Source organism: Canis lupus, chromosome 28 (assembly GCF_003254725.2).
Source record: "Canis lupus dingo isolate Sandy chromosome 28, ASM325472v2, whole genome shotgun sequence".
NCBI classification, from domain to species: domain Eukaryota; kingdom Metazoa; phylum Chordata; class Mammalia; order Carnivora; family Canidae; genus Canis; species Canis lupus.
Window position 1 is genome coordinate 584,987 of NC_064270.1, and position 16,063 is coordinate 601,049.

At 44.9% G+C, this 16,063-nt stretch overlaps 1 protein-coding gene across 3 annotated transcripts in view; it reads right to left on the minus strand.

Moving 5' to 3' along the window:
- The window catches only part of ARHGAP22 (Rho GTPase activating protein 22), a 135,605-nt gene that overhangs the window by 92,110 nt on the left and 27,432 nt on the right, over positions 1–16,063 (minus strand). For all 3 annotated transcript variants that reach the window (XM_025466313.3, XM_025466315.3, XM_025466314.3), the window contains exon 2: positions 13,738–13,937. In XM_025466313.3, coding sequence (XP_025322098.3) covers positions 13,738–13,937 — 200 coding nt within the window. The remainder of the gene's footprint in view (positions 1–13,737; positions 13,938–16,063) is intronic.

Here is a 16,063-nt window from a genome sequence, read left to right on the forward strand (position 1 = left end):
CTACAATGGAATGAAGTTAGAAATCAGTAACAGAAAGATTTCTGGAAAATCCCCCAAATATTTGGAAATCCCATTAACATACTTCTAAATAATCCACAGGTCAAAAAAGAAATAAAAGAAATAAAGAGTACTTTGTACTAGATAAAAATGAAAACATGACATACAAAAATCTGTGAAGTGCCTTTAAAGAAGTACTTCAAGGGAGTGCCTGGGTGGCTCAGTTGGTTGAACCTCTGACTCTTCATCTCAGGGTCTTGATCTCAAGGTCATGAGTTCAAGCCCCGGGTTGGGCTCCACACTGGGCATGGAGCAAAAGAATTATGTAAGGGATAAATTGTAGCACTCAATACTGATATTCAAAAAAGAAGACCTCTTAGGCCTCCACCTTAAGAAAGTACATAAAGAGAAGCAAGTTAAACCCAAAGTAAAAGAAAAAAAAACTTAAAAGATCAGAGTGGCTCTAAATAAAATGGAAAATAGAAAAACAATAGAGAACATCAATGAAACCAAAAGCTGTTTTTTTTTTTTTTTTTTTTGAGGAGATCAATACAATTGATAAGCCTTTAGACTTATCAGGAAAAAAAAGAGATTACCAATATCAGGAATGAGAGAGGTGATATCACTAGAGTCTACAGATATTGAAAGGGTAAGGTAATGTTAAGAACAACATTATGCTAGCAATTTGACAGCTTAGGTGAAATGGATCAAAAAGAAAGTACTGAAGCTCACGCAGGAAGAAATAGCTCAATAGCCCCTAGCTTGTACAGAAATGGAATCTGTAGCTAAAAATCTTCCAACAGAGAAAACTCCAGGCTCAGATGGCTTCATTAGTGAATTTTATCAAATATTTAAAGAAGTAATAATACCAATACTCCTCAAACTTTCCTTGAAAATTGAGAAAGAGGGCCTACTTTCCAATGCATTTTATGAGGCCAGCTTTATCTTCATATACAACCAGCCAAGGGCATCACAAGGAAAAGACACTACAAATTAATATCCCTTGGGAACACAGATGTAAAAATTCTCAGCAAGATTTGTCAAATCACATTTAACAACATTTAAAAATATATAATGAGCAGCTGGGGTTTGTCTCAAGTATGCAAGGTTGGTTTAACATTCCAAAACCCATCAGTGCAATTCACCATATTAATAAAGATAGGATCATCTCAATAGATACAGAAAAAGCAATTGAAAAAACTCATTATCCATTCCTGCTTAAAAATCTCAACAAATCAGGGATAAAAACCAACCTCCACAACCTGATAAAAGGTATCTATGAAAAACTAAAAGCTAATGCCATACAAAAAGTTCTTCCCCTAAGACCAGGATCAAGACAATGATGAAATTCTTACTACTTCTATGAAGTACTGTACTGGAATCCTTGCTGCTACAATAATGAAAGAAAAAGAAAAGCTGTCCAAATTGGAAAGGAAGAAGTAAAAGTGCTTTTACAGACAACAAAATTGTCTACGTAGAAAATCTGGTGGAAACCTACAGAAAAAGCTACTAGAAGTGATAAATGAGTTTGGCAAGGTTTCAGGGTATACTGCACAAAACTGAATCATATCTCTAGATACTAGCAATGAACAACTGGAAATTGAAACTCAAAACTATTTTTAATTGCATCAGAAATAGGAAATACTTAGGGATAAATACAGCAAAAGATGTTCAAGATCTGTGCACTGAAATCTGTAAATCATTGCTGGGAGAAATGAAAGAGGGTATAGATAAACGGAGAGCTACACTGTGTTCCTGGGTCATTGCTCAGATGTCAATCCTCCCCAGATTGGCCTCTATATCTAATGCAATCCCAGTCAAAATCCCAGTGGGTATACGGTGGAAAGTAACCAGCTGATTCTAAAATTCATGTGGAAATACAAAGGACTTACCATAGCCAGACAATTTTGAAACAACAATGTTGGAGATCTAACACTTTCAGATTTTAAGACTTATTATAAAGTCACAGCAACCAAAACATTTTGATATTGGCATCAAGACAGACATGTAGATTAATGAAACAATAAATTTATACATATAGGTACATACATATATATGTATAAAAGTTTTATATATATATATATATATATATATATATATATATATATATATATATATATAACTGATTTTTGACAAAGGCACAAATGCAATCCAGTGGAGAAAGGATAGTATCTTCAGGAAATGATATGGAACAAGTCCATATTCATGTGCAAAAATAATGAACTTTGCCCATGGCTCACATGTCACACAGCTTCAAATGAATCATAGACCTGAACGTAAAATCTAAGACTGAAACTTCTGGTAGAAGACCTTTATGACTTTGGATTAAGTAAAGACTTCTTAGATACAACATCAGAAGCACACTTCATAAACCAACTAATTGATAATGTGACTTATTTAAATAAAAACCCTGTTCCTTAGAAGTTACTAAGATAATGAAAATATGAATTATGAAATAAATGAAAATAAGAGAAACCATGAGAATAAGTTTTTGAAAATCATGCATCTAATAAAGGGCTTGTACTCAAAATATATAAAGTACTCTCAAAATTTAATAATGAGCAAACAACCCAATTTAAAAATAGGCAAAAGATTTGAACAGATACTTTACTGTAGAAGATATAAGGGTGAGTGGAAAATAAGCTCACAAAAAGATAACCCCATCACTGGGCATTCTCATACACCTTTTATGGGATGATGACTTGATAAAGCCTTTTTGAAAGCAATTTTGCATTTTCTAAAATAATGTTGGAATAAAAATGTCCATTTAACCTAGTGTTGAATTTTGAGAATTTGTTCCAAGCAAAGACGACAAACACACCAGGACATAGGTATAATGATGACCATTGTAGCATTATTTTCCTAATAGAAAAAGCAGAAAACAACTTGTCCATCAATGAGGGAATGGTAAAAGGTAAGCAGCGATTATATTTTAAGTCTGGGGTGCGGTGGGACAGTCATGGAAACTGCACAGGTGTGTGCTTTCAGGCAGATCGGTTTCAACCCTGATATCTCTGCGAATCAACAGGAAGGAAGCATGTGAACAAATTTGCCTCACCCAGCCTCAGTTTCCCTCTCTGTTCAATGGGGTTCTCTGGGAACCAAATGGGACAGAGTGAGCAGAGGGCCTGGAGTGGGGCCAGGCTGTGGCAGGCACCCAGGATGGCAGCCTGGTGTAGCATCTTAGTGAGCACGGAACAATAAATAGATGGGCCTCAGTGTCCCCCCTCTGTCATGGGCTATGTTGTGAAGATTTCATGAGCTAACATTTAGACAGCACTGAGTCCAGTGCCTGTCCAGAGTAAGTTCTGTTGTGATTTGTGAATTATTTCATAGCCAAGAAGTAGAGCCCCACTTATGACCATTTTGCAGGACTTGGGGCATATATAAACATTAAAAAATAATTTTATGGGTTTGTATTATTGTGACATTGACACTTAGGTGGGAATCAAGCAGCTCCTGGGCTAAGCCCTGGGTTTCTTACCTGGAAAAATGAGGATATTAACCTCTGGCCTTTGCTCCCTGAGCTAGTGCTTTGTAAGCAATAAAGGCTGAATGAATAGGAGTAATTGTCAGAGTTATTATCGTAAAGCCTATTTTGGCCACTATACCTGTTTGTTCTGGGAACAATCTTTCCCACAATAATACCATTGCTTATGCCCCCAAATAAGGTCTGGTGTAGATTCTGGAGCCCCAGGATGGTGAAGATAGTGTTCATCCTTCACAGTTTGTGAGGACAGCCCTGTGGAGGCCTCCTGAAGGGGCTGGGATGCCTGCACTCCTCCCACTGACCTGAGTTTTGGGGTTCATGATAGTCCTGAGAACTTCACACTCTGACTGAGCTCTCTCTCCAGCCTGAGGCTGGCTCTCTGGAAAGTCTTCATTTTTCACTCTGTCTGAAGGGAGACTGTCTGAAGACCACCTTCTGAACGCTCCTTAGCAAGGACGTGATAAGATTTTCCACCAGCAGCATCTTGAAAAATTGCAGACACATTTCAGAAAGCAATCATTCAAGGTTCCTTATCTTCTGTAATTCTGATTGTGGCGTCAGATCAATCTTAAAAAGCTTTGGCCTCTGACACCCAACCAGGAACTGAACCACTCCGAGTTTTAAATAACGCAGATCACAATGAAGTTCAGTGCCAAGCAGGGAACATCCTCCCTTTCCTTATCACACAAGCCTGTAACCATGGCTATTACTGTCTAAAATGCAGGTATTAAGAGAGGCAACCTAATGTTGGAGACAAATTGCTTCTTGGCTGGGGCACTTTCCCTCCCTAAGGAGCTGAGATGAGTCACTTGTTCAGCAGATGTCTTTGCTAAGGACTGGGTCCTGAAGCTTCTCCCAGCAGATTCCAGAGTGATGCTACTTCCTGTACACTGCAGATGCATGCGGTGTGCTCCACGTGTCCCCACATCCTGCTCTACCTCTGGGTTGCCAGCTACCCCTAGTCTCCCCAGAGAGCCTTTCAGTAGGTAGTCCCTGAGGGCTGAGCACCAGCTCCCTACACCTTCCCAACTGGCCACCATCCCTAAATCCCTTACCTGTGGGGCTGCCCAGCCCAAGGCCTGAGCCCTTGCAGGTAGATCCTGCTAGGAACCAAGGGTGGGCCGGGGGCCTGGGGCAGACTTGTAGCTCTAAGCATGGGGTCTGGGCAGAGACCCTAGGAATCCTCTGGCCTCATAGCCAATCCTAATCCCTGAAGGGGTGTCCTTGGCAGGGTGGTAGGTTCTCTTCCTGAGGTCCTGGTTTTTCCTACAGTTAGTTAGCTCTGTGTCATTCCAGGTTCCTGGTCTAGACTCCAGCCCAGATCATGTATATCCCTGACCTGCACTGAGTCATTTCTGGGGCCATCCCTTTACTTGGCTCCATCTCACTGGATCCCTGTCTCACAGCAGGTGGTGGGGTTGAGGTGCCCGGATCTTCAGCTAACACCTCATTCTACACAGGTAAGGCAGCATCGAACTCAACCTCTGACCCTGGGCCCTCATCTTCACTGTGGGCATCCTAATGCCTGTGACCAAGTTTATGGGAATGAAATGCAATGCCATGTTGGAAAGTGTACAAAGCCAATGCTCAGGAGAGTTAGTGTCCTGGCCTTGTTGGGTCACTGTGGCAGGCCCACAGTGCCTGTGGGTGTTGAGTAGACTTTTAGGGTTACAGGTGAATTAATGCTTGTGACCAGACTAGAATGCTTATACGGGGCTTTCCTGAACCTTCTAGTGGTGACAAAGCTCTGGCCAGTAGGACTGGTCAGGAGTGACCTTAATCTTTTCTTTCCTGCCCCTCTTAGCAAACCTTGGAGGTCTTCAGAGACAGATGAGGCTACCACTGGTCCATAGCAAAATTTAAATTTTTACTGTGCTTAGGTGCTGGATTTCAGGACCATTGAACATTGTTGATTGTAACTAATTAGAAGGTATTTGGAGATGTTAAATTTTAGATAATTTTATCCCAAACTGCTCACTTGGCCACACACACAAAAAGTTTTAGAATCATGGTACTATTTAAACATTGCATTTTTATGCAAGTAATGCTGTTTAATTAATAAAGATTATTCTCTTGCTCCTCTGATTGGATGTTGGGAGGGAAAGGCAATGAGAGGTCAGGCCAGTCTATTTGTGATGCGGTATTAGGAGGTGTGGGGGAGCTGCCTTACTCTCGTGGTCAGAAGCACTGAGTGGGGCTTGGAAAAGTTCTGGGTTTTGACCTCAAGCTGTGATGGCCATGTCTGATGTCTGACTTCCTGTCTGACTTTTGGGACCGGAGTGCTGGAAGGAACCCAGCAAGGCTGTAGGTCACCGTGAGTAAGGGGTCATGGCTACCACACCAGTCCCTGGCAAATGCCCAGCCTTGTAGGAACTCCCCTGGACAGAGCATGAAAATGATTCGTCTTCCTCCTTGGCTCACTGGACCCAGCAGTAGGCCTCTTTGCCGCCTTAAAATACCTAGTTTTCCAGGTGGAGGGGTTAAGGGAGAAACAAGAGATAAGTTGAATTCATTGGGAGCCCAGGACACTTGGTATCTGCAGAAGAGGACTGATGCATTCACACAGGAACCAGCCACCAGTGGCACGTGCTCTCAGCTTCCTAAGGCGTGGGGGTCTTCGCTGGCCACCCACCTCTTTCCAGTATTTTCTCCGATCCAGGACTTGGGTGGATGTTGGTGTAGATTTCTGACTTACCTTGGGGCTCACCCTACCCTTAGCTCTTTGGAGCCTGGCTGGAGGGTTTGGAAAAGCCTCTGCTGTTCCTTCAGCTGGGAGCAGGGTGGTGGTGGTGGGGATATAGGGCCTCTCTACAGCTCAGGTATGGGGCCCTGGACCATAAGCTACTCTTCCATGTGGTTTTTCCTTGCCTTGTTTCCAACCTTCTGTCCCCATGACAAACAGGTGTCCCAGAAACTGACCCTGCAGGCTCAGCCTGGTCCATGCTTTGGAGCACAACCCCACCCCCCTCCAGAGGTTTGTTTCGGCTGGGAATACACACTATTGACATGTGCTGGTGCTGGGTCCAGGGACTCACCTTGAACGGGAGCGGCCCTTCCTGGGCTGGAAATGGTCTGGTTCTCTGCTACTGCTCTCGAGCCCTGCAACTGGAGCTGTGCTCTGGGGTCCACAGTGCCTTTGAAAGCAGCCTCTGAGCTGGGTACTTGAGAATGGGTTAGTCTGAGAAACACAGATTCTTGCACACTGACCAGTGCCAGTCTGCCCTGCCGAGGGGACTGCCACCACAGGGTACAGGCTGTGTTTTGTGGAGAAAGTCACACTTCATTCCTCTCCTCTCCAAAGGTGCAGTTCATTCGAGAAATGCTCTCTTCCACCTCAGGGGCCCGGGCAAGGCAGCAGTCCTACACAGATGCCCCCAATCTCCCCCATTTTGCCCAGCAGTCTGTTAATGTATTAAGGAGCTAGAATGCTCCATATATAATTAAAAGTAAGTTATTCCTGTCTAAACAATGAATAAAATATAATTTCCAAGCTGGCTCAATATCATCTGATTCATTTTTCTGGCGAGTCATAGACAAAACTAGCAATTTACCAATCAGTCTTGTAGCTGTTACTGTAGATTAACTGGTTTCAATTGAAGGCCAAAGGATTGATTATAAGTGGGAGACACTGAAGTCCTGTAAGCTAATAACCATGCTGGCTGAAATTAGCAGACCCTGCGAGAAGCTCATTGTATTTACATCAATAGTCAGGCCACATGCAGGGAAACACGGGAGTCATTTGTAGAAGGTGAAGATCCATTTTGCAGGTGTGACATTCTGGGTGCAAAAGGATTCGGGGGCAGCCAGACTCTTGTTACTTGTGATTTGTATATTCTGGAGGGTGTCATCAGGCCTCTTAGTATCCTGGTTTTCTTTCCCTACAATGGTAGCAAATATTGCCGTAGAATGACTGGTGGTATAGGCAACAGGTGTTGCTGGTCTCGTTATTCTGCTGGCCCACTTTCAAAACAACTGCTGTACGGTGCAAGATAAGCTTTAAAACATGTATTTTTGGATTATTCCTTCAATCTTATATTTTTCCTTCGCATGCCTGATGCAGAAAAAGAAATGGTTTTCACTAAATATTGTCTAAAAATAAGCTGGCTGCTGTTACCGATTTGAATTTAAGAAATATGTTTCTATTTGATTAAAATAAGTGACTAGAATTTTCATGTTGATCTGTTTAATAATGGGGAGTTATATTTCCCAAATAGCTTCACAAATATAAAGCTTCCTCTAAAAAAACCCCACAGATTCTGATATTTGATCCAAAATAAAGGAAGGATTTTTCTTTGTATAAGACTCCAAGGAGTAATTCTTTGCAAAAGAAACATTTGGAGTTGTCCCCAAGGACATTTTAAACAAGAAAACATTTATTGTTTAGTTTTTCTTCTGCAGCACTAACAGTAAAGTTACCATCACTCCCCAAACAGCTCATGATGACCCCTAACACCCTGTGGAGGACATCTGCCCAGTAGCTCTTGAGTTACCCTGAGGCAGTGAGCAGGGCTTCTTGTGTGTGGTACCTCAGTACCTTTCCATCACACTCACGTGTTCCTTCTGAGCGCAGAGAGATCTACTGGAATTCTCTCTGGCAAGATCTATGGTAGCAGTGGGAGGCAATTAGTCACCTGCTTTTCTGTGGACAGATTTGCAGGTGGAAAGTAGGAAGGAGGAAGAGAAGTCAGGCTCTCCAGAAGTTCTCAGGAAGTCAGGGGCAAGTTCACTAAGCCAAACGTGACTAGTTGGAGACACCAGCTGCAAAGGTCCCATGGCATCCTTCTTGCCGCCAACTCTTTCTCCATGAAGACCTTTGCCAGTGCCACAGTTGGAGCTCTTTACAAATGGCTCTGCAGAGGCCAGCTGGACTCGGCGGCCCTCTCTAGAAGAGGGAGCCCTCTGAACTCTCTAGGGCTGCATCCTTTCACTTTTGGCTTGAGTTTTCCTTTTCTTGTTTAAATTAAAAATACTTTAAGATACGGATTTAAATGAATATAGTATCACTGTAAGAATTTAAAAGAATACCTCACTCTCCATGCCCTCCCTGCAGCTCGTATTCTGAAAATTCCCCAAATAAATTACTTGGGTTTTATTTCACCCACTTTTTCAGTTAAGGTCATATCTCAACACAACTGAATGAATCAAACAGTGCCATGAGGCAAGGTGTAAGGCAGCAATACCTTCGCCTTCTCCAGGGTTCGCATCCCCTGCCCACCTCAATGCTCTTTCACTTTTAAATAAATAAAATCTTTTTTTTTTTTTTTTTTACTTTTTTTTTCTCCTGCATGGTTTCTGGTGCCTCTGTTTTCTTTCTTCCTGTGTTTGCATGTGTCCTTCACATGAGATTCTTTCCTTAAAGGTGTAGTGACCCAAAGCTATTTATCCCTATTTAGAAAGGGTTCTGTAAAGAGTAGACTGGAAGCTGTTTGAGGGGCAGCGTCTACATGACAGGCCAGCAGAGATGGGCTGGGGCTGCTTCACTTGAGAAGCCCTGCTGTCAGTATATTTTGCTTTTTTTCTTCTTGGTCTGTTAGATTCTTCAGTGAAAGTTCTTCATTTCCTTCCTGAGGGCTCTTCCTGACTGCTGGAGCCACAAGTGGGATGGAGATGGGGAGGCCTGAGTACCTGGAGCCCATCCCCTTCTGTCTCACTCTCCTGTTCTGGGCAGGGCTCCCTCCAGCAGGGGGCCAGGTGTTCTCAGCCTGGAGTGCCTCTCTCCCAGCCTTCCTGGGGAATCCCAGTGTTACACCACAGGGAGGAAGAGCAGTCAGGCTTCACATGCGGTTGTTCATATCCGCGGCCCAGTTGCTTTTTAAACTGACCTTCCACCAGCTCTGTTTTGCGCTCCTGTTTTGCCCTTGTTTCCAGAGATAATTGGTCTTGCCAATTCCTGAATCTTTGGTGGGAGGTGAGGGGGTGCTGCTTTGCAAACCAGATTTTTGTGCTCTCCTAGTGCTCACTTGGAATTGAGCTCTCTGGGATCAGCTGAGTCAGCTACGTCTTGCCCATCTGTTTTCTTGCATCCAGCATGCTGTGGTGGCAGCTGTCTTCTGTCCCTTCCACCTAGGTGTGTTCACACCTTCAAAAGCAGTTCTGTTTACTGGAGTTGTAAGGTTTTTAAATCTGTCATCTTTAACTAGAAGTTTGCCTTTAGTTTTTGATTTCTTTATTAATTTAGGAGGTATTATGAAGTGTGTGTGTATTTTAAATTTATTTGAGAGAGAGAAAACGAGAACTTGTGAATGGTGGGCGGTGAGGGATAGAGAGAGAGGGAGAGAGAGTCTCAAGCAAAATCCCCACTGAGCATAGAGCCTGCCTCAGGGCTCGATCTCTTGACCCTGAGATCAAGACTCGAGCCAAAATCAAGAGTTAGATGCTTAATGTACTGAGCCGCCCAGGCATCCCATGATGTATATATTTTATTTCCTTGTGTATAGAACTTCTCTGTCTTGCACACACACCCTCACTCACTGTCATTTTGTTCCTAATTTATAAGTCTTTTTTCGCATTATAGTCAGCAACTACATCTCTATAATTTCACTTTTTGAAAAAAATGGAGAAAAATGAGTATTGTTTTTCTTTATGTATCCTTCAAAGCTATGTCACTAAGAGCATAGATGTTCACAGCTGCTCTATTTTCTCAGTATGTTAGTTATATTATTATGAAATATTTCTCTTTGTTCCTTTTTATTACCTTGGATTCTATTATTCTTTATTTTGATGTTGCTAAATCTGCTCGCCTTTTGCTTGCATTCGCTGACTTATCTTTTCTCCATTGTTTTGTTTTTCAATCTTTCTGTTTTTTGTTCTTTTTAAAGCCAATCTTCCACTGTCTCTTAAGATTCAGGTGAATCTGACCTAATCACATTTGTTATGATGACTGCAATGTTTGTACGTATTCCTTGTCATCCTATTTGCTTATTTTATCTTTCCTATTCACTTTTCCCTCTTGTTTTTGTCCCTCCCATTTTCCATGCATTTGTTGAACTGATCACATTTGTTACACTTTTTCCATCTTATGTTTTGGAAGTTCTACTTTCCACTTCTATGCTGTTCCATTTCTATTCAAAGTCAAGAGACCCACAAGAGAAGGATCTGAATGTCGAATCATTAGACTAAAAGTGAGTCCTTGAACCACGGCAATGCATCAGCCTGCTCAACAAAGAATTCAGCAACAGGTTTTATGGCCCAGGAAACATTTCCAGCAGCAGCTAAAACCACTAAGATGCAAAAACCTGGAATCTTCTATTAGTGCAACCATAGGGTCTGTCTGCTGAAGAAATCATCAGAAGCAGGCACTGGCAAAAGGAGTTAGGACAAGGGCACGCTTCCAGGTTCTGCTCTAAAGCTCCTTTCTTTGCCTAGTCTTCCTGTCCAGCCTTGTATGCCTACTTTGCCTCTATCTCGAATTTTCCCCATCTCTATGCTCTTATGTACTCTGCTGGCCCTCCCGCTAGTGAGAAGGGGATAGGGGAAGTGATAGCGGTTGGAGAGAGAATAAGAATATGGGCCGAGAGTCATCCTCGCCATGTGTGATGTGCTCTGGGCAGCATCAAGGGTAGCTGGATGTCCTTCCTCGTGACAATTACATCTTCTAGACAGATGACAGGCTGTCTGTCAGGTGGGTGTTTACTGCCTGGGCACTTCTGTCACTGTAAACAGTGAGCAGGGCACATTTTTCCAGGAACCAGATATTGAGACTTAGTCCATTACATGTAGTTCATGCAATTAAGTGGAAATGTATGGGCTATTTTGCCAGCAGGCATGCAGGTTTGAGATCATACTGTATAAGCTAAATGAATCCAATTTAACCAACAGTTTCCTTGAGATTAGGAACCTGTGCAACAGGGCTGCCACTGGGCTTTGTGGAGGGGGGGGAGCAATTGTGGGAAGGAATCCTGTTCCAAGAGGACTTGGGAGTGTTAGCCAGGCCCAGAGAGGCCAAAACAGGGGCCCTGGGCCTGATGCTGGCATCTATTGGGAGACAGTGGCTCCTTTTAGAGATCCAATGGCTCCCTGGCATGAATGCCCTGGTTTAGTTAGGACTGGGCTCCAGGCTCCTCCCATGCCCAGGCTGATGACTGGGGATGTGGATGCCACCATTTTGTTAGCTGTTTCCACCAGAAGCCACTGAAGTCTGGAAAAGATGGAGGTGAGGAAAAGGAGTGTCTGGTTTAGGAAATCCAGGAGACAGAGCTTCCTCATGGAGCTGCAGCTGATGGACAAGGGCCACCTCAGCCTCACCTTGAGGAACATGTGGGGAAGCCTGTGGCAGGGGTCCACACATGGCCTGGGCCACCTCAGTGTGTTCCTTTTGTCCACTGGGCTTGCCCAGCACTAACACAGTTCTCTCAGGAGATGGTGTCACGGGCTAGGCCAGGAGGGGATGGCAGTAGGGGCCACATACAGGGCCCCAAAAGGGTGGGGACCCTGGCAACTTTCCCAGTCATCAGAGTGACACTAACAGGTCAGCCAGGAAAGTGAAGACATTGTTTAAAGGCCAAGGCTGGTCTTCAACACCAGAAGTAAAGGCCAGAAGGAAAATGGTGGTGGGCAAGCCAGAAGTGTGGTACCTAATCTGGGGAGTGGGAGCGGCAGCAGGGCTGGGGAAGTGGGGAGGAAGGCAAAGGCAGGGCTGAGGAAGCTGGAGGGTACCCACCCATGTGCTAGGATCTGCAATCAGATATGTATATGTGCTACAATCTGATCCTTAGCACATTTCTGTGACATAGGGAATGATGTCTCCATTTAGCAGTGAGAAAACCAAAGGGAAAACAAAGTAAGTGACCTGTCCCAAGTCATAACGCTAGAGTGCGAGGCCTAATTCAAATCAATTTCACATCTGCCTGACTCCAAAGTTTCTATTTGTTCCACTCGACCTTCCTGGGAGTCATTTTCCTTCCTTATGAAAGCAGGGAGGCTGGACAAGATCAGGGTTTCCTAAGCTTTAGTTCAGCTCCACCTTCATGATGTGTGTCCTACCCACCTCTCCTCTGTGCTAGAATTTATGGAAAAGTTTTCCTTAAACAGTCCCACACTTCTATTTATTTATTTTTTATTGTGGTAAAAAATGTATAACTTACTGTTTTAACCATTTTAAGTGTATAGTTCAGGGGCGCTAAGTACCTTCACATTGCTGTGCAATGCTTTTTGATTTTTTTTTTAAAGATTTATTTACGAGAGAGAGAGAGAGAGAGAAGAGCAAGCATGGGGAGGGGCAGAAGGAGTGAGAGAATCCTGACACAGTCTACTCGCTGAGCATGGATCCTGACATAAGGCTGGATCTCTTGACCCTGAGACCATGACCTGAGTTGAAATCAAGAGCCAGGCGCTTAATCAACTGAGCTACCTAGGCACCCCAATGCTTTTTTATTTTAACTTAGATATATTAAAAGGGAAAAGGTGATATCACTGTTCAATGGAGACTTTCCACAAACAGAAGTTAACCATTAGAATAATACACGGAAGACAGAAGAACATTACGCCACTATTGTCACTGGAAGCTCTGACATGAGGCCTGCTCCTTTCCACCCCCATCTCCATTTTTTAAGGGAAGATCCCAAATGTTGGAGATGGCCAAACATATGCTAGCACACAACTGATGCTTCCCCTTGATATACTCAGAAAAACTGAAAGAGGGGTGGGGAGGTCATCTATCTTCCTACTGTGATGTCCATATGATCCTGTGCTATGCCCAGGTCCTTCCTCCAACTTGTCCATCACTGAGCACCCCTTCTGCCCTCAGGCTCCAGCTCCACACAGTGGGACCCCAGACCAGGTGGATCTTCCAGGACTGGTAGAAAACAGAGGTAGCCACTGAAAGGCAGAGGCATTGGACACAGGGGCTCCGCAGTGAGCCATGTTTCAGTTTGAGGTGAGATTTGTCTTTGGTATCCATGTCCTTGGACATTGCAAGTAACTGGAATGTTTCCAAGAGGCTGGAAAGAACACAGGGAAGATTCATTTTCTTAAGCTGTGCAGAGATGTTCCCTATCAACTTTCTATGGAGACATTTTCATTACTGAAGCTGTGGATGTGCTTCTGTAAAACAAATTGTGATACCAGGGACATGAGGGCTGAGAACAAAAACCACTTCAGAAATCAGTGGTGAAGTGCCACTGTGATTGAAGTCAGTGGCTCAGGGCTTGAGAACAGGAGGCTATCTCTGCCTTCGGCCCTCTCCTGGGCATGGTTTACCCTCCCTTCAACCCTGTCATGATGCCCCAGGATGCAAGGCGCGTGCTTCTCACCTGGGGCTTGGTCTCATCTTTGTCCTTGTAGTAGAAAAGCTGATCCCCACGCAGCACGAACCAGCGCTGCTGCCAGTTCTTCATGATGCTTCTCTGCTTCTTCAGCCAGCCCTCCTTCAGCACAGGGCCCAGCCTGTGGGGGCAGGGCAGCCGCCCAGGGCTTCGGCTCTGCTCTCCCATCACCAGGCTTTTGGAGCGGGCTGGAAGCCAAAGACACACACAATGAGTGTGAAGGATACATGCCCGTTGTCAGTCCTTGCCCCATTCTGGCATCCTGGCTGCCCTGTGACCGGAGCTTGGGAGCCTAAACCAGCAGGACATGACTGTGCTTGGCATACTTCCCCCTCAGTTAAACAGGGCATGGGCTGGAACACCTCAGCAGCAGCAGCCCAGGGTTATCCGCTTGGGACAGGCGCACAGCCTGCAGGCCTAGTTAGTCTCTGCCATGTCTATGTATGCATCTATCCACAAATCCATCTATCCATCCACCCAACCACCCACCCAATCAGCATTATTCTAGGTACTAGAGATAAAGCAATGAAATAAATAAGGAACAGATAAAAATCTGGGTCCTCCTGGAGCTCACATTCCACCAGGGTCTCTGTCACTTTAGGCCCTGAGGGAGCTGGCCCCTTCAGACCCCCTCCCTGGTTCCTGCATAGCACCCTTCTCTGGAGGCATTAGACTTGAATACCATTGCCCAGAACCTCCAAAGCTACCCTTTGCTCTGCTGGGATCATCTTGGTATACTGTGTCTAGACAGTGGGGCCTCTGATTCAGCTGTTTGCTGTAACTTGTTAGTGGCTCCCTTGTGGGCAAAGGGGCCATCTCTCCTACCTCAGAGTTTCAGAGTGCCCACAAGCCCTTTTGCCCCACAGGCTTCCTGTGCTCCCCACTTGACACCACTGACTGGCCCTCTGCCATGGCTGGTACTGCTCTTCACAGTGATGACTTGTCCCTTATGGGACCTTTATCCCATCACCTCCCCCTCTCTCCTCTGTTTCCCTCTCTGGTCAGTATCAAGCATATTGCAGTGGTCACCAGGAGTGGTCATCCTGGACTTATGAAGAACAGTTCTTCTAAATGTCATTACACTTGTAATTCTTAGACCACGGATCCTAACTTCTGATTGGAATGCATGTTCCCTGTGCCCTATGGTTCTGGCATCGTACCTGTGATTCTATGTGTGTGTGTGTGTGTGTGTGCATGTGTGTAGGCTCCTCCCACTATACTGTTGACCACAGTTTCCTAAGCCTGGCCTATCCTCTGCCCATGCTGTCCCACTAGTCTGGACCTTTCTTCAATCCCTTTCACACTCATCCTGGCTTTGGATTCTTGGTGAGCTCCCATGTATCCTTTGAGATACAACTCAGATACTTCTTCTACAGAACCTTCCTTCTGAATCTCCTCCAGAGAGTCATTCCCTTCCCTATCAGGACACGTGGCCCATAGACGGCAAATTATCTGTGTGGCTGCCTTTCTGCCCCACCAGACTGAGGTGCATGTTGGGGAGGACATGGTGCCTTACCCAGGTCTACATGTGTGGCCCTCACCATGTGCTGCTCAGGGAATGGATGTAAGTCATGGTTGTCCAACATTACAGGCTACTTAGGCTCACCCTAATGAGTAGGTGTGTCTGTGTCTTATCATGGGATTAAATGTGCCATGACACTCAGCTGCTCTCTGAGGAGACTGTATAGTTTGGTGGCCCCCGCTTTGCCTCAAGTGACATATGGCCTGGGATACGATCCTCAATCGACCACTTTTACATGAGCAAAAAATAACGAGGCCATCCCTTGAGCCCTGTTCTAGAAGGGTCAGCTCAATGACAGCAGGGAGAGTAAGGAGAGACATCATCCTGTCACCCCGCACAGCTGTGGTAGCTCAGATTGTGTCTGTCCCCACCGTCTCCACCTTGATGCCCCGTTGCCATCTCTTGGCTGTGGTGAGGTCCTTGCTGAATGTTCTAGCCTTGTCTTGGCTGTGCTATGGCCCAGAGAGCAAGCAGGCTGTTTCTAGGCTCACCCCCAATGCACAGAAGGGGGACTGTTGATCCCTGAGGACAGACAGTCCTTCTCAGAGACTAAAGGGAAGACAAACCAGAGGAGTCAAAAGGCATGGCTTGGCTCCCCCTTCCAGGAAAGCAGCCCATGTCTGAAACCCTGCATGCACCAAGGGTTGAGCTTCACTTGCTCTTACGCTTACTGGCTGCCCTCTCCCTTTGTTCCCTACCTCCTGTGGGTCCTGGTCCCCATACTTAACGATGTGTCCTAGATTAAAGTCTGCTTCCCTCCCTATTTCTGTGGCTGTTTACTATCCCTATGAG